This window comes from Stegastes partitus, unplaced genomic scaffold, assembly GCF_000690725.1.
Source record: "Stegastes partitus isolate 25-593 unplaced genomic scaffold, Stegastes_partitus-1.0.2 Scaffold367, whole genome shotgun sequence".
Taxonomy (NCBI): Eukaryota; Metazoa; Chordata; class Actinopteri; family Pomacentridae; genus Stegastes; species Stegastes partitus.
Genome location: NW_007578098.1, coordinates 183166 through 202218, shown reverse-complemented (window position 1 = coordinate 202218; position 19053 = coordinate 183166). Strand labels below are relative to the sequence as shown.

The 19053-nt window shown below is 40.1% G+C and overlaps 1 protein-coding gene across 2 annotated transcripts; it reads right to left on the bottom strand.

Annotated features, from left to right (window-relative positions):
- Positions 1-518: 518 nt before the first annotated feature.
- Positions 519-17599, bottom strand: rab11fip2 (RAB11 family interacting protein 2 (class I)). 2 transcript variants are annotated; one of them, XM_008284624.1, is made up of 6 exons: positions 17532-17599; positions 15770-16365; positions 11934-12340; positions 9368-9722; positions 7644-7719; positions 519-5359 (listed from the first exon to the last, which is right to left on the bottom strand). In XM_008284624.1, the coding sequence occupies exons 2-6, from the start codon at positions 16120-16122 to the stop codon at positions 5135-5137; spliced, it is 1416 nt and encodes a 471-aa protein (XP_008282846.1). In that variant the 5' UTR covers positions 16123-16365; positions 17532-17599; the 3' UTR covers positions 519-5134. The 2 variants fall into 2 exon arrangements, with proteins under 2 accessions (XP_008282846.1, XP_008282847.1); XM_008284625.1 differs by lacking the exon at positions 17532-17599 and adding an exon at positions 17251-17355.
- Between the last annotated feature and the right edge of the window lie 1454 nt (positions 17600-19053).

The following is a 19053-nucleotide window of genomic DNA, read 5'->3' as shown; positions in this document are numbered from 1 at the left end:
CTGCGTGGCGGGAAGGCGGGGAAGCCAACCGGCCAACAAAGGCATCAGCTGGTAAACAACACAAGTGTTTGGCGTCCCAAAAGATTTCACACAGCCTCGTCGCACACATAGGCAAATTAAAGTGGAGTTTTAACGAGAAATCTCGCTACTCAGTCGTCAAACGATGCCACTTCTCCCTTTTGCCAGGAGGGCATGGGAATTTCTCCAGAACAAAAGGAAGAGCCGCTTTGAGCAGGGAGAAAACAAAAGCTTGACACAAATCAGCACAATTAGAAACACTAATCATGGTTAAACTGCCAGTGAGATGGGAGTTAATTGAGAGTGGCTTTTAATTTAGCCATTACAACGATAGGACAGGTGTTAAATGAAAGGAACGGCAATCCATTTTATGGAAGATTTGCATGAGATACTGTTACACTGTGATTAAACAGATCTGCTGCAAAGAAAAGAAAGAAACCTTGGCATTGTATTTGGGCTTTTGATCTTTCTGCCGCAAAAACAAACAAACAAAGCAACGATTTTCCTTTACAGTGAGTTTATTGAAAAGGACAATACAATCTTGCTTGTGCCTTTCAAGCTACATCCAGTGAAACGTTGGAAATTGATTATAATGGTGGTGATAATATCTAAAAGTCAATATTACAAACTGTAGCACATGGAGAAATGCATCACCACATTCTTGTGAATTAGTGCTTCTGTTGGCACTTTACATACAGTCACCATCAACAGCGTCATACTGTCGTCATAATACATACAATCTTCTACACCCCCAACGTGTTTCCAGAACTACAATACAAAAAAAAGCATACATTCTTGTCCCCAAACATCCATGTATGAAAGTCTTGCATATTGGCTACAGTGTGAAAATATTAAAACAAAAAAGAAGTTAACCTACCGTCACATTTGTAAACCAACTTATACACTGTACAGTTCAGAGGTGAATACATTACAACGATGCTGTGTGATGAGGTTTGGTTTAAAAAAAAATGAACCCAACCAAGTGGATTAAAGGTTTCTAGATCAGGAAAAGTCATATAATTTATCTAGTGTTAGTGTTACGTAATCAAAACGTGTGACTGACATGCAGAAATGACAAGAATCCAAACACCCATTTAATCAAACTCATTACAATACAAGGCATGTGTCTGAACGGACTGCAAGACACAGTGAACATTCAGAAGTAGACTAACGTGTCAGTATCAAAACGTCCTTTTAGGTGTCCGCCGTGTCAGGGCACTAAACTCATACGATGTTTAATTGTGTTGGCCTCTGTGCACGGGCCGCCATACAATTCTGTAAACTCAATGAAGCTCTGCTAACTGGCGAGATCTTTTATAAACACAGTCATCATTTCCTTCAAAACTGTGTGCCACATTACAAGCACCGTCAGGGGATTTAGCTGGAGCTTAAGTCTTAGTGTCTGGCAGCTGTATGTGGCCTATGGCAAGCAGCATCATATTATCAGTAAAAGACTTAAAAGACTGCCAGAGGAGGATTGTGAGATCCGACTCGAGCTTTATGTCATCTTCATCAAAAGGTTCAATGCATGCTTCGTCAACAAGGAAACAACCCCCGTGTGTTTGCACCGTTTGTCGGAACAGGGCGGACATTTACCTACAACACTTCGATGCACACGATCTATATAAACTTAAACTATGGCACAGGACAACTTTTATTGGAAAAAATTTGCCTCTAAGCATTTCGAGTGCTTTGCATATTCAAACACTGGATGACAAACGTTATGCAAAGAGGCCAGGAAGAAGTACAATAATCATACAGATTTTTTTTTTTTTTTTTTTTAAGCGATGTATGCCTTTACAGTGCTGTGCTAGAAAATGATTAGAAAATGCTTTTCATTTAGATTTATGTTTCAGTATGACATGTACCAAAACACCAAATTATGTTAAAGCATAAAGCAAATGTATCAATCAAGCTAAAAGAGAAAAAAAATGACAGGCAAAAGTAATCAATTTGAACTACTCACCCCTCATTTTTCATTTAAACTAAATAACCTCAGGGTCCAAATGCATCTGACATTAAATGTTCTCAGATCTTATCTTTTGTTATTTCGTCATTTAGGTGAAGCGAGGTGGCTTTAGGGCACATTGTAGACATGAGTGTAAACCGCCCGTTCCATACACGCTATGAGTTTTACTCCGATGCACACAACACAAAATGCCGCTGCCAGAAAGCCACACGTTCACTAAGAAGAGAAACTATTTACAGCTACAAAAAAAGCCTGAGCATCACCCTTAGCCAGCTAGTGATGGAGTTTAGCGCAAATGAAAAATGGTGGAGAATAGTTTTGCCAGGTTCTCTATGTTTATACCAACTTTTGAAATTTCGTTTAATTAAACTCGTACTTTGACTAAACCTCAGACACAATAAAGCCGCGGAAAGCACATTTTCGAACATTTTACAGCCTGATAAAATGTGCAAAAAAAACTCTAAGGACTAGAGGGAATATTACAAAGTGACTATACAGTATATACAAAAGGAAGTATTAAGAGCTTGGAAAGGTCCATGAACACCTGGCCAACTACCAACACAGACTAGTTAAAGCAGCTGGTAAAGCCTAAAAAACATGAAGACACTGAAATTACACTTCAACTAATGGAGAAAGGCAATCAGTGAGAAGCTTTTCCATCATGGAAAATGGATCCACATATCTTCTTAATTAGCATCACACAATACTCGTGATTTTACAAACTGATTTAAACATTTTTGGCATTACAAAGTAACCTTTTTTCCAATACAAAGGAATTTAGCCAACATCTGTGTCACATCATTGCACAAAACCATATGTATCAACAGTAACGGTTTGTCCATAACAAAGTGTCTCAGTTTTGTCCAACTTAACAGCAGAGAGAGAGAGAGAGGAACAAAAACACCCATGAAATGATCTCTTTGGATACACCAAATACTTTAAAGGCAAACGAGGGTCAATGGCCTTGTCAGTGTACTATATATCATTATACCTTTCCGTATTTCAAAGCCAGCCAGAATACATTCAGTAACAGGAGATTTTGGCTTCAAACCCAAAAGAGATCACGTACAATCCAATAAAAGTACCTTCACAGCAGCAGAAAATAAAAAAAATTACTACATGAAAACACGTGTTTGTGAGTAGTGTAACATTCATGGAAAAAATTAAAAGTATCTACAGATACAGTGTCGCAGTTTGTCTCACCTGTCATTTGGTATCAAACAGTGTAAAGGTCAGATACTTTAAGACTGTAAAGCAATTTAAAAAAAAAAAAGATATAAATACCAGAAACATTACCGGCAAACAGGACACGATTGATCATCATCTGATATAGTTTGATATATCATTACAAATTGCAATGTTGAGTGAATGACAGTGACGTCAATACGAAGCATGTTTAACACTGTAGATGAAGCTGCTTTCCTTCAAACTGGAAGAAACAAGTAAAAATGTAAACCTAACCATCATTTAGCGACGACGCTGCTGCTGAACATCTTGCACAAGCACATATGCATGCGTGAACCTCGGCCTCTATCCGACACTGGAAGTTAATTTTGGTACCGGTAGTAAGATCAAACAGATGCTTCGTTTAACAGTACAAACTGATAAACTGACACGACTACGGAGCATCGTTTAATGTGGAAACAGCATATGTTGTTATGACACTAGCGTCATAAGACTGAGGCAACATAAGTGATGGCAAAACAGTAGCATGAGGACAGCTAGCTTCTGACATAGGCTGTCAAACTGTTATTTGTGACCCAAACGACATCCGCTGGTTGTTTACCTTGAACAGTTATCAACGGATTCTCATTAGTACTCAGTGAAGTGCTGAGACACACTCATATCTCATATTAGTATTTGGACCGTTGAAAAAAAACAAAAACAAAAACAAAAAAATGCTGAAATATACCGAGGCACAGCAAATGATGAATTTGTGCCGAGAATATAAATGACGTGAATACTGAGTCAATCAAATGAACAATCGGTTTTGTAGATTTGCACTAACTGAGGGAGGGGGGGTACCGGGATACAGTAGTGCTTCTAAAATAAAGTACCTTTGAAATACATTAAAATAATATTTATGTGTAAATGAACTTGAAAACATTTATAAATAAATTTTGCTCAGCATATACTGACGTGTGCAGCTCGGTACCGTTAATACAAACTGTATTTAAAGGAGATGAAGGTTGTAGAGGCTGTAAAAATCAAATGAATATTAAGAGATGTGATTAAAATGTAAACAAGAACATTATCAGCAGGATATAAAGCAACATGTTTAAGATGTGATTATTGCACTTAAAGTCAGTAAAATGATCACCTCCAGCGAGCGACTGCGAGACCCTTGGTCCGAGAATATTAAATGATAGTCATCACAAATTAAATAAAGAACGTCAACTCAGTAACTGATATTAATAGGAATGTACATTTGTTCTTGGAAAAAAATAAAATAAAAGCACAACTCAGTAAGCTTCAGAGAGACCAGACTCCCAGATACCAACTTCTCACGTTTTCCAGTCTTCCTCATGAATCAGTCTGAATCCATCCGCGTCTGCAGCATAGAGGAGGCTCGGAAAAAAGCCGACGCTGCCTCTGATAGATGCGCATCGTAGTTTAGGTAGCGAGTTTAAGACTTATACTTGATTGTAAACACAGAAACTACAGCTTCGTCTGATCAACCACTTGACCATCTTTCAGCAAATAGCCCAGAAGTGCGACGACAGCATCTGGTAAACACGGATTTGGCAGCATTTGCACTGTAAGAGCTTCTCGGCAGATGATGGCAACTTTTATGTGCAACAGACCTTGTGGGTTCACAAGTGCATACGACGTAGCAGAACATAAAAGTCAAAAACATGGGATTGGATTTGACTTGAATTCAGCTGCAGAATTTAGCGTCTCCTGTTTAAGTACCTAAAAACGCAAAAAGGGAATCGTAAAGGAAGCAGAAATATAGAAATCACCTGCATGACCTAAAATAACCAAAACATTAAAAAAAGTCTTTAAAAACTATACTCGGAATAAAAATGTTCTAACAACTCAATCATAAAATTGATTTGTCCGATTTGTTCCCTCCTATTTTACCACGTGATACTGATACATGAGCTATTGCTTAACCTTCATTAGTAACTTCTCACCCTGTGACTTCTACTTCTTAGAAAGTTTACCCGCCTTCTTTTTAGGCTCATAGGGTGTCCGTAGAATACTTGGCGTTTCCTCCATGACACGTACAAGCAGGTTGTCTATGTAGTCTTCCAGCTCCCTGATGTGTGCGTCTTTCTTTTTCACCACTTCTTTCTGCTTGATGAGTTCCTGAACAACCTCTTCAAAGGACAAGTTGCTGTAGGCGGCCACGCTTTCCTGTGTCACCTCCTGAAAATGGAAAACAATGAAAATGTTCAACTGAAGGCAGATTTTTAGGTTCTATAGTCAATAATTGCCAAGTTATGGATTTGTCTTGTAAACATAGACCAAAATGGTTGAATGATCTGCTATGAAATGTCAGAATCTGACAACGGAGACAAGATAAGACCTTATGTTCGCTCATAGGAGAGACAGAAAAAAAAAACAGACTAATTAGGCGTGTTGGCCTGACGTGACATAAACTGTCATGTGTTTATCATTTGTTCTCTGTTGTTAATAAAGGCTAATTGAGAGCTATTAAGATGTGATTGTTCTCCAGGGCTTTACCATTGACATGCCAGTGAGTTCCACAGCAGATGTTATGATCTAATGTTGTCAAGTGTTTATAACGAATCAAGAGCAGCTTCACTCCTCTAATGGGACGTAACTTTGACACCGAGCTCACATGTTGAGTTAAGTTCTTCTCCTTTTTCCTTAGTTATGAGTATTTATAATCTCTCTGATTAGAGAGGTTTTAGAACAAAATATGACGACTTGCCAGCAAATAACAGTAAAAAAAATTACCCAAAAAATGGAATCTTTGTGTTGAGGGGCTAAATGCCAGACTGCATATTTCTACAATTAAAGGTCAGGCTAATAAATACCAAAATAAGGATGCAACCCAAGCCCAGCTTTGCTCTTTGAGGACAATCTATTTGGACAGAGCAGCGTGGTACGGTATGTGCAGATCATATTGCGCGGGTACGAGAGGAGCTGTAATCGTTTTTAATGAGGGACCACTTTATCGCTTCAGTGCTGGGCATCCTCCCCCGAACGGATAGAGCAGCAAAGCCTTCACCCTGTTTAAAATACCACACTTATCAGCTTCCACTCCCATGCACCATTCAAGCCTCGACTGCTGGGTAAAGACAATGCGGAAAGACCTGGAGCAGGACTGCTTACCAGGTATCTTATCGCTTCTAACAGCATAGAGGCTACTGTGGGGCGACACAAACCAAAATGAAATATTTGCCACAGAGATTAAATGTCCAACGTAAGGAGGGTTTCAGGAACAGAGCTCGGTAACCTATTCCTCACACACACACACACACGCACACACACACACACAACACAGAAAAGACATCTCACTGAAAGATACTGCACTTAAGCCATCTGAGAGGGAATAAGAGAACGGACAGCCATATGGAAGTGGAGGTTGGTTTCACATACAAGTGTGTGTACATGGACGGGCTCGCTCTCCCTCTCACACACACACACACACACACACACTCGAGCATGCATGCGCGCACACACACACATACACACGCGCACAGACAGACAGCATAATAATCAGGAGCTTTAGTGGCTGGTGACAAAGGCCTGGAAATGACCATGAACTGGCAAAGTAATGATGACCATTTTTCTGCGATCAGTAGTGAGGAGAAGATAAGGCGCACACTTGGCATTCTCCAGTTGTGTCATTACAGTTTCTAATGAGCTCAGCTTTGAGAATCTAAAAGCTCAGTCCTTTGAAATCTCTCACTGCCCTCCCTCCCCCTTGCGTGTGGTTAATTAGGGCCTTGAAGCAGAGGAAATGGGAGCTGCCATTTCTGCAAGGCACAGCGGCATGCACGGGGGCACATGTGTGGATACCGACAGCCCTCAACACCCACAAAGAAAGGTGAGGAAAGCCATTATCAGCATTCTCTTTCACATTTTAGGCATCACTTTAGCTGCTGCTCCCTCCGTCCCCCTCATATAGTTTTGCTGTGTAATACTCTGTGAATTGTAGATTTTTGAAACCGCAAAAGAATTTAAACAAAACATAAAGCGGTTAAAACATCGTGTTTAAATAATGTAATAATCATTAACAAAAAAACAAAACAACTAATGACATCTCCGTGCCTTTTCTCTACAAAAAAAAAAAAAAGAAATTGCAATTACAGAATCAGTGCAACACACCACTGTGACTAACCTTTTAGCCCGAAATTTCACACCACTCGAAATTATGATGGGATCAGACATGATGACCGATGTGTGCAGCTGCTAATTAGTTGAATGGCACATCTGAATTTTCACAGGCCTCACAGATCAATGTCACCAGCTGCTATGTCAAATGAAACTTAAGAGTTCTCATTAAAAATCTGCATGACAGTACACATAAACTAATGACACAGATGCCCACCTCCTTTTTTTCCTTCTTTCCTTCTTTTCTTTTTTTAAACATCTCGGTCACAGTCAGGTAAAGCTGACAACTTGTAACAATAGCACCTGCGACATCACGTGCTTTTACAAGAAAGGTTTGCATTCTTACATTTTTCTTGCCAAAGATGTCCTTCTTCTTCTTCTGGCCAAAGGTCATGTTGTCGTTTCCTGTTGGCTTTTTATCACTGCGGAACAATCAAATGGAAAGTTTGTGATCACATTACAAAGTACATTTTTGGGTGTTTAGCTCCTCTAACTCCTAGAGGCTTTGAGGTACCAATCCTCTGTGCTAATAAGGCAAGTTTGGGTGAAGAAAGGAGCAGCGATCACAGGGACTAACAAAAAAAAAAACAAGAATCATGCCTTGTCGAGTCAGTAAATAATATGCTTCAAAACCAACTTTTTTGCACTCATGCACCACATTTCAAATGACCACTGAGCTAGTGTATGACAAAGGCAGCAGTAAAGATGATGGACTAGTGCCTACAGAGATAAGTGGTTAATTGGGTGGTCTATCTCTGCAGAGGATCTCATTACTATAGCTCAGAGGGCTCCGTTATCAAGCCCAGGCACTCTAAAGAGCCACTAATGACACCTTCCACTCTGATAAACCAGAACTTAGCCACAGTGCACACCAACTCCTTATGTAACACAAGAAATGGATGTAAACGGCTCAGTGGAAATGTTTGAACAACAATACTTGACAAGAGAATGAGAGGGAGAGAGGGGAGTCTATCAGATAGTAGATTTCAATCAACAAGGTATTCGAAACTTTATGGGAATGCTGTAACCAATATCCTGTGGAGCGGTGGCTGTCCCATGGGGTAGCCGGATCACGTTTTGGGATTGTGAGATGATTCATGGAATATGATGAAAAACACACAGGAGTGATACACCAGCGTGTAAGGAGCATTGCTGCACAAGAGCTAAACACAGGTTTAGGCCACGTGGATAAAGGCTAAACTAAAGGCACACGAGGAGGTTAGATATGTTTTTTAGTCACACAGACTCTGCACCAAGTTTAAAATACACCGTCAAATCAAACCAGCAGCTTGGCGTTAATGTTTAATGACCTGGGATGGTGAGAAATCAAAAGAAAAGCACCTTTAAATGGAGCATTCATTTAGGCCTGGTGATGACATCATAGCAATATGATTTAATCAACAGCACAACAAAAATATTTGATAGCATGTTCGATAGTTTCACATCAAAGAAATTTAACATGTGACCATAAGACATTTTTAGCAACATCGCCCAGCCCTATACACTCTATATACGTATACACTAGACAGGCAGACATTTGCAGAAGTTGCTGCTTATTTTAGTTTCTAAACTGGGCCCAAGACAGATAAATGTGGAATTTGACTTGTAGCTGTTTTATTTATGTTCGGTGTTCAAGAACAAACATGAGATGTAGTTAAGGAAAGCACGTGTTAAAGTCGACTACACATTGATTTTAAAATTGGATTCATGAATATTAAGAGATGCAAGAGATTGGAGTATGTTGTGTTTTCAAATATTAAGTTTAAAGGGTACAGAGTTTATTCCTTTATATGTTAAAAAAAAAATGCATATCTAACATTTTTACTAAATAATCTACAAAGATGGTTTTGATATTATAATTTGGAATCATATCCTTTTCTCTCGTAAATGTCTGACCACTACTAATGATTGTTTTTGGAGAGAAAATTTTGAATCTTGTCTTAAACACTTGGTATCCATGGTGATTCACACATTAGTCACGTGACTAATTAATAGCCTGTTTATGAGGAAACAAGAAACAACCCCAGAAAACAAACTGATGGAAGGCCGACCAGCCAAAAACAGGAGTACCTGGCTTTGTAGTTGGAGCTGAATGGGTTTGTGTCGGCTTGTGAGTCTCCACTAAAAGGATTGGGGGAACGCAGGTCTCCAGAGCTCCCCGAACGCCCCCCATTGCTGGTCTTGCGGCCTTCCTTCTTTCCCGTCACGCGTTCCAGTAGGCTGACCTTCTCCTTTTTCTCCTTCCGCTCCGCCCGGTCCCACAGCTGCCCGTGCTCCCCCTCAAATGGGTTGCGGTTGCGTGGGAGCGTGGCATACTTCTGTGGCAGGGTGTCACTGATATCAGTGAAAGGGTCACTGTGTGCTTCGTCGTCTTGGTAGCCTGGCACCTCGCTCTGGGAACGCCTGTGAGGGCCACCTGTACTTCCTGGAGGAGAAACCAAAAACATTACATCAACCTGTGACGTAGACAAACTCTATGGTGAGAACCAATCACGTTTTAAAAAATGCAAAATATGTCGTCTTTTTCTTATTTTGTTTTGCTTCATTTTATGTGATTATATGAGACAGATGGAAGTATTATCAGCCTTTTTTAAAAACTAGTCCAATCTCTGAGGCTGTCAACTCAAAACAATCAAATCCATTAGACTTTTGGAGAGTTTTATAGACGTAAAGAAACCTGGATTAATCACTCGTGCTATTTTCCATGTTGCATAATTTCCAACGAATCTCTCATTAGCAGTGATTTGGAGTGATTTGTTAAATGTGAAACTTTTTTTTTTTACACATGCCCTCTACCACCTACGACTGCATTCCTACCTTCAAAAGTTTGGATACGTTCTCCTCTCTGCAATCTAAATATCATAAAGAAGCTATTTCAAAATCATCATAAGGAACCTGCCTCTGATTATTCATAGAATAGTCACACTTAGAGGACAACGGACGAGTCACTGGAAATAAATATCACACAATCCTGACAGCTGCCTGACAGCTAAATGTATATTTTACTGTTTCAGCACAAATTACCACATTGTGTCTGCAGTGTCTAACATGACAGATAATCAGCAACTTATATGACAGATAAATATTTTCAGAGATGAGGAGATAGCCAGTCCAGTTCACACCATTCTGACCCATCTTCTCTTTTGTAGCTGCTAAATGACGCAGGACAGTGCAAGTGACAGCAATTTGCGCTTTGAAAAACCAAAACTTTCATTCATCAGCAAAAGGAAAACAGTGTTCCTAGTATCATTATTAAGCTTGTTAAATTAGACGTTGCAGGCAAGTCTTTTGGTCAGCAGTGTTGTTATTGTCGTCAAGATTGTGACGACTGTTTGAATTAGTTACAGCAGGATTAACTCAGGGACAGAGGTGGCAAATGTGAAGCTGGTGCAGCTGGTAAGTTTAAGCCAATTTTACAACTTGTTTTTAGAGATATTTTTAAAAAAAATAAAATAAATACTGCAGTAACGGTGGTAGCTGGCTGAAACTGGACGGGGAACTCACTGCTTAAACGTGGCATGTACCCTGACCACTTGGATATCAGGACCCTCAGCAGGTCAGTTTTATATAAGACAGAAACAGAAATTAATGAAGGAGCACCACTATCTGATTTAAACCATTAAATTAGATCATAAATATCTAGTATATTTTAAACATCTTTAAATATTCCTTAACCTCTGCAGCTTCTTTCAACATCTCCTGATGGCTCCTACAAATTGCAATAGCATCTGTGTTTACATAAGGACAGTCACAAGTCAAGAAGAAAAAGACACTTACAGCAAGTAAGCAACTAAAACACTGTGTTAAGAGACACCGTAACATGATGCAAAATAGTATAATTCTTCTTCTTCTGTCATTTAAGCGTATATGAAATGAGACCTTTCATCCTCGCTGAACTTTTTTACATAACAGCCTCCGGCTTGTAGCGCTCTCCTCCAGTCTTGAAAACAAGAATATCAGAATGGAACAACAGCCGTATTTCCATATAATTGTCAAGAGAATTTAAAGCACGCTTTTACAACGTAACAAAAAGCAAAAATTAATTGCTTTGGAGTGATTAAACTCAGATGTGTAGTTCTGTCAGAAGGTGGCGGTGAAGAGCAAAACAACACGGAAACAAAAACAGAACAGACGCTTTCAGGAATTGTTTTCAAATCGGGCAAGGTGTAATTATTCTTTCATGTTAGCTGGTATGAGTCATGTGTCACGCTGTCTGAAGGCAAAGACAACAAAAGAAGCAGCAACAGCGGCTCAGTCATGTATGTGAAATGTTTGCTATGTCAGAACCTATTTGGAAAAGGCGCTTCCATCCTCTATGATCGACGTTAACAATGGCTTATTTGTTTAAGTCTAAAACCACCACAAGCAAGCACAAAAAAGGTTTTGCAAATTTTGAACTTTTTGTAAAGTGACACTTCAAAATGCACATTTAAATCCAAAATGGAAACACTTCTAATGAGTCACTGATCATCAGTGGCTTGACTTCATAAAGAAACGTCACTGGCTGTATTTGAAAAACCAAATCAAAACCTATCAGACGTGCCAAGAAGCAAACAACGTTTACCCCTTTGAGACCCCTTTAAAAATGCAACCTTTTTAACTGACAAATCTGGAAAATAGAAGTTTTGCTCCTCACCACTCTCGTCTATGGAGTTCATGGAGTCCAGTTTGGGTCGAAAGTGGGTCCCAATGAGGTCTGACATGGAATGGGCTGCAGAGAGTTTATGGGCCCCAGCGAGTAGCGGTCTCTTGACCTTTGCTTCAGGCTGAGGTTGTGGTTCTGGGGCGAAGGACGGACGGCTGGGCTCCGAGTCGCACACGGCAGAGCGAGGCAAGATGGCTGAAGACGTGTCGCCAAAGCCGCTGTCGTGCTTGCGGCCCTTCATTTTGTCTTTAAGTTTGGAAAAAGGTGAGCGGGGCTTTTCCTTCATGGAGAGGTCAAACATGCTGGCTGTCATGTTGTTCCTCATGAACTGAATGCTGACTTGGATGCGACCTCGTTCTTTCCTCTTCTTCCCCGGCTTGGACTCCAAGGAATACCAGCTAAAAGGAGAATGCACGAAGCTTAGGCTGAGCAAATTCAATGAGACAATTTATATAAAAAGAGCAGGATTTATAAAAATCCTCTGAGTTGATTACACATAATTCAGGAAGACAGGTATACAAAGTCAGAATGTAGTAAAAGTCCCAACACGATCAAACAATGTGACAAATGGAAAAAATAGCCCACATTCTTTCTAATGTGCTCTAACTGCTTCTTTATGGACACCACTGAAAAGGCTAATTTGAGCAGACTAATCCAAAAGCTACACACAAATGCTGGGGCTTAAATCGTTTGAACTTTTTTGACACAAGTGAGAATACAATTTATCATTCAGGGGATAAACATTATTCTTTGCACACTGAACATAAGAAATAGCCTGCTGCAGAATAATATAGACCATTTCAGGCTGCATTTGGGCTTCTATTTGTTTAACCTCTCTGCTTTTTCAACTGGAAGTAATGGGATTTATGCCTTCGCTCTGAGCGAAATAAAGTGGCATTTGCACAAATCTGGCCTTTGTTCAGAAATGCAACGACAAGCAATTGGGAAACTGGAAAGCCACATCGCAGGGTGACACAACAGTTCATACATGCTAATGAGACATATCCTCTGTGTTATAGGGCTTGTGACAGTGTCCATTAGGAAACCAGCGTCGGGATGAAACAAGTATTTATCGGTGCGTTTTGTCTAAAATTACTAAATTAAAATATGGAAAAAGTAGGGGTGTGTTTTCAATTTTGTTCTGGACACTCATCCACCTCCATCATGGTGTGCTTTAATCAATCTAATCATTTTTTTCCTAATGGAGAAGCCTTGAACTGAAAACATATTTGCATAACTGTATTTATTTTACTACCATTACAGATATTTCCTCCTGGATTTAAATGAAGATTTGTTGTATTCCTTAAAGTCCAGCATGAAATTTCAGTTGTCAGTTCAATCCAACAAAAGTGTTGGTATTGGCTTTTTAAAAACCGCAGCTGTTGAACGCTATTCTAAACTGTCTAGCTCGTGGCCCAGGAGCTCAGTCATGAAAGGCCTTGTTGGGTCCAATTCCCAGGCTGTGCGCCGCGCTCAGACTGATCAGCAGCCACAGCATGCCGCTGCCGTGGGGCCGAGGCTGCACCTCACGTGTGTCTCAAGGCCAAGATAAACCTCCCTGTGCTTGGAACCACAATCCTCCCACTCGGGCCCAGACCGCTGGGAAACTCCTCACAATCAACAAACACAGGTGTGCGATAATTATGGGCTGCCTACTCAGATATCAAGACGGGCTTTCCTACCCAATATGTCAGTTCAAAAACATTGCGGATGGGCCGTGGTGAACACAGACCCGCTGTGGAGTGTGGATATAGTATCGAGGGTCCCGGCATCATTGTCAAGTATGGCTGCAGTGTGGGATTAGGCCAACAAGCAACATGAGCATATCCATTACAGGACCTCTGCTGAAAAAAAAAAAAAAAAAAAGTGCACAGCCTCGAGGTGCATCGGTTCAGGCACCTAAATAAATAAAACCCATCCACACTGATTATAACATATTGTGATTCTCCCAACTGATGGGCAAAGAGGAAGTGTGCTAATGTCTTTCCATGCTGAAATGTGCAGTGAGCTAATTAACACCAGATCCAATTTGGTTATTCAGTTCCTGTTTGCTTAATGCAGGGTTAAGAAATGTGTGTCTGTTGGACTTGTACGGGTCAACAACCCAAGTTCAGCCAAATATAATATTTCCTCTTTAAGCTATGACGGTATGTACAGTGCATTAGTTTATTTTTCATTTACTCATTATTCTCTCTCTGCTCAAGTCTTTTGTACAGTAATTTCACAGGGGATAACTGCTATCCCAGCATGGGTTTACTGTAAGGCAGGTAAACAGCATACATAAGTCACCTGTTTATGAAAGGGCTGACTCAGTTAGATAGACACCCACCAACATCACACTTACAGGCAATTTAAAATCTGGAGTTTCTACTTCCCCTTCACTTGCATTCCTTTTTTTGCAGATGAAAACACCCAGACCAAGGCTGAGGAGAACAAGTAAATTCCGAACAAATGAGTCTAGTCTGTCTTTTAGTTGTAAAGACAAAAAGCATGTCTTAGTCACACCTTTAAAAGAAAAAAACTGCCAGTACAGGAGTGGTTAAAAAGACATGTTTGGCCAGCTCCACTAGTTTCAATTAGGCCAACTGGTGCTCACCGTGTCAGTGATTAAGCTAAAAATAATCTCTCAACAATGTAGGCCAATTCATTGCTAAGCCTCAAACAATAGAGGGTCAGCAAGATGGAAAATATTCAAGTTTAACCAATATGTGGTCACTAACTAAGCACAAATGTACGACCTCATCTGTGACAGTTGTGTTAGATAGTTTAAGACTAAGGAAGAAAATAAAAATAAAAATCTTGCCTGTCTGTGAGACCAGTTCACCTATACTGGGCTACAAACAGTTTAACTTCTGCTCTTTAAACTAAAACAGATTTATCTAATAAAACACATTTCTAAAACAAGTGCATGAGGACAATAAAGGACAATGCAATGGTATTTAAATCATGTGGTGTAAAGGAGTTAGGTCATGAACTTAATTGAAAACAGAGTGCAGAATATAACACGCACAACACAGCACATTGGTGTAGCCTCATATGGAAATAACACGCGCGGCAAATCTGACAAATAACAACTGATTTAGCCCATGCTGTAATAATCCACTTATGACTGGAATAGTTCTGCTTTTGCACTTCCTCTCAACAGTCTGGTCCTCTACCAACAAGATACAAGGATCACATAAAACACGAGTGTAATAATCACTCACACTATGATACGCACGATATCAAAATTCAAGATTCACACGAGAAAACTCATATTAATTTAGTGACATGCAAAAGCAGCAGTCCAATCTTTATTAGCTATAAACCAATGACACTGCTCCTTAGGGTGATATTTTAGTTTCTCTTGCACCGAGTGTTCCACAATCTACATACGCAACAGAAAGTTGTTTCAGGTATTCTCTTGCAAGGATCTGATGTGGCTTTACAAGGTACAATAGTCCTTCATCTGCTGCAGTATTGTAAACTTGTGGCCTTGCAAAACTGTTTACATGACAAATGGATAATGATAGCAGCATTCTTTTCACTTACGCTGCCTTGATAATCCAAAAGCAGCATATTTCCCCCCAAAGTTTGGCATAAATGAAACAGGGCAGATATGAACGGGGATCATTTTGACAATCGTTTATTTTCTGCTTGAGAACTGGTGGTTAGCCTCTTTTAATTGGCTTGCATGCATCAACCGAGGTCATTCTTTTTAAAGTTCACAGCAGCAGAGTAAAAGTAATTAGTGCTTATACCAGAAAGGTAAGCGAATGCAGGCCTATTACGAATTATAATTTGTGTATTGTTGTGACATCGAGGCAATGATTATTACTGTTACTTACTCAGTTTTCTTTCTCTCCTTGTTATCGAATATTTCATTGAGGTTGATGGTCCTCTGACCCAGGAACTTGTCCATCCCGACCAAGGAGCGGTGATTCACTGTAAGGCAGAGTTCGTATACTTCTGGGTTGCCCTCCAAAAGTAGTCCAGGTAATTCAAAGGAGGCTTCTTCCCTCCAGACAGGGTTAAGTGTCTTCTCTGCCACTGACGTTGAATACTTTTCCTTGCCCAGCTGGATGATAGTGAAGGCATCATTGGTGCCATTTTTGCCCTTGGGCTGTAAACCGGTTGCTTGCAGAATAGTGGCTTGGACATGGGTTGGAAACCACTTTTGAGACTGCTCGCCCAGTGACATTGTCAGCACTGGTTATTAACTGAAATCCATTCACAACAAACTAAAATATAATTTATGTAGTTAGTAATGTTAGCAAGTGTGGTGTGCAAAAAGCAGCAGTCACAAATTACTATAGTTTGTTGTCCATGTCGGTGTGATTTATGTGACTATGGTACCAATCTTTACGAGCAATGACAAGTCTGACAAACTGAGCAAGCCTCATCTTCTATCGAATCACAGATGTCCAAGCCACTGGTGAGTCATCTGCAAAAAAGCAGAAACAGAACAGCATTGGTATCTTTCCCAGAACCAAAAACATGACTCATGTCGGAGCACAGGGAGCATTGATATTAATCCAGCTAATGATTAAAGCCAACTTTGATGACAGTCACTTGCACTAACACGTGATTTACAAGTAATACCAGGAAATACAGACTAAACAGAAATTAGATTGCTGTATGATTTTGCACAACATTTATAAATATAGCCGCTGCCAGACAGAAACTGATGATCTCAGCCAGTGACACAGTTTGATGTTGGTCCATTGTCCCTGTATTAGTGAGTCACTCAGTGGGATGATGGCACCATTATTTAACACATTATTTTCAAATTCACTGTAACTGATTATAGAGTTTCTGACTGGGAATTTAAAAAAAAAACAAACAAACTGTGCCCATATTCAGGTAAAATAATCAAGTCATGGCTCTGGTATTTCTACAGCTCATGTAAAGCAACAGCCAATGCAGCCAAGTGCTTAAAACAAGATTGGCATCACAAATTAGCCCTACAAATGATTGTAAATGTTAATTATGGTGTGAATTTACTCGATTAATGTAATTTGTAAGGACTAATGCCCTACAAAAGAGATATAAAATACAACTTTACCAGGTAATAATAAACAAGTCTAGGACCCTGTAGTATTGTCAGCTGTGGATGTTATGGAGATTAACCCAACTAATGCAAATATTTAGACCTTAGAGATTAATGAATTGAGATTAACCTGACTCACTAAAGTTAGAAACCCAACAAATCCAAGGACAGCCTGGATTCCCTGTGAGCCAGTTTCATTATTATTGTATTGTAAGTGTGTTATTTTAATTCATCGTTTTAGTTGTATGTGTCGTGTCCAAGTGTCTTTAGATGACTCACCTCTACAGTGTGTCTCCCAATAAAGAACTGACAGAACCAGCTACGTGAATCACAATGAGGTGTAGTTGTCCTTTAAGTGAGCATCTTTCCACAGGTTTGTCACAGCGATCTGCCATCAAACCGACTACTGAGATGCAATCAGGTGGCGAAGTGACTTCAAACACTGCTAGGCAACATCAACATATGAGGTTTACATGAGTTGTTGTGCTGCTCAGGCTGCAGGACAACGTTAGCTGGACGCGGCTAGCTGCTACTGAGCACACACAGAGCAGCTCTCTTACCTCGGAGTCATGTTCAGCGACACTCCAGGGACACCCAGGGCTTCAGCTCAGCACAGGCTGCTCCCACGGATACATTCACTCTGGGCTTTCTGAGGTTTCAGACGCCAGCTAACGTTAGCTGCTGTTGTTGTAGCACTCCATTGCTGTCCACTGCTGTCGGCGAGAGGCGAGCTTTACTTCCTAGTCTGGCGTCACTTCCTGCTCGCGCGGTGAAAGTTCAAAGTGTCAAGAAGAGGTGGCCGCACGCGCTCAGGCAGACGCGCAATAATATTTAAAAAAATTTTTTTCCGGGGTTGTTTTAAAAAAAAAAAAAAAAAAAGAAAGAAAAACTCAGGTAAAACTTGTCGAAGACCAACAGAAAGAAAAAGAAAAAGAAAAGGCACAAAGAAAAACAAAATAAGGATGTTCTCCACTGTCAGTGTCGAGTTGAGAGGATAACAGACAGGTAAGCAGTAATGAGAGGCTATATAAGTTATTTAAGCCAACACACGGTCCTCTTTAGGATGCGTGCGTGCGTGTGCGTGCGTGCACAGTGTGCGTGTGCTCGAGGGTGCACTTTACTCGAGAGGTAAATCATACAAACATGGGAAGTGCTTTTGTCTCATGAGTGGGACATGGAGGTGCAGATAAGGGGTTCACTTGAATGAACACAGACATGCTTGTCACCCCACTTGACAAGTGCATCTTAACCAAACACACCTGCCTGTGTTGGTTTTATCGTTCTGCCGCAACCAGTGCAGTATGTACACACCAGTGGCCTGAGGCTCCGGCTGGGCCATCCATCAAACTGAGATTATTGCACTTATCTAGAGTACATCTCTGAATGAAATGCTAAGGCTTAGTGAAATATTAGGCTGTACAAAAATGTGAGCCAGATAGCGTTTAATGCATCTGAAGATCTCACCCTCATGTTTTACATTAACTATTACATTAGGTGGATATCACAGTACAATGCCACTTTGCTAAAAAAGGATGTAGACGTGGCAAAATATAGGTCATATGCTGTATGTTACCTTGTAGTGGAAATTGCGTTTTAGTTTACCCTAAATGAATATATGCATCCAGCATGTTTTTATTTTTATTTTTAAAAAAATCACACTCTGCATCTTCAGGTTTACATGGGTTCTGTAGGAGCTTGTCCCCATTATTCATTCAACTATATGATGTTTATTTTAAGTATTCAAATCCAGTGGTCTATGTTTCTGTGGCTAGTCCACTGAACTAAGTAGAAATTTTAAACGCATGGTGTATCTGATGGGTTTAGAAATTGTAGTTTGACTATATGATAATAGAAACTGCAAGATGGATGATATTCTTTGACCATACAAGCCGTACTATTAATGCAGATATGTACGGTCAAGTGTCCTGATTAGTCCCCTTTTCAGAGGAAGTCAACTCTTAATTACATTTTTTTTGTTTATTGTGTATATTTTTTTGCACAAGTGTAAACAAGTAAAGTCAAATCCTCTTCCATGTAGTTGTAGTCCATTGCTGACATTGCTGTGAAGCAGTCAGCAGGACA

Coding starts and splice junctions, on each gene's coding strand:
- rab11fip2 (XM_008284624.1), bottom strand. CDS start 16,122: ATGTCACTGGGCGAGCAGTCTCAAAAGTGGTTTCCAACCCATGTCCAA. Junction 12,341..15,769: donor AAGGAGAGAAAGAAAACTGA/GTAAGTAACAGT, acceptor TTCTCCTTTTAG/CTGGTATTCCTTGGAGTCCA. Junction 9,723..11,933: donor GAACTCCATAGACGAGAGTG/GTGAGGAGCAAA, acceptor TTTCTCCTCCAG/GAAGTACAGGTGGCCCTCAC.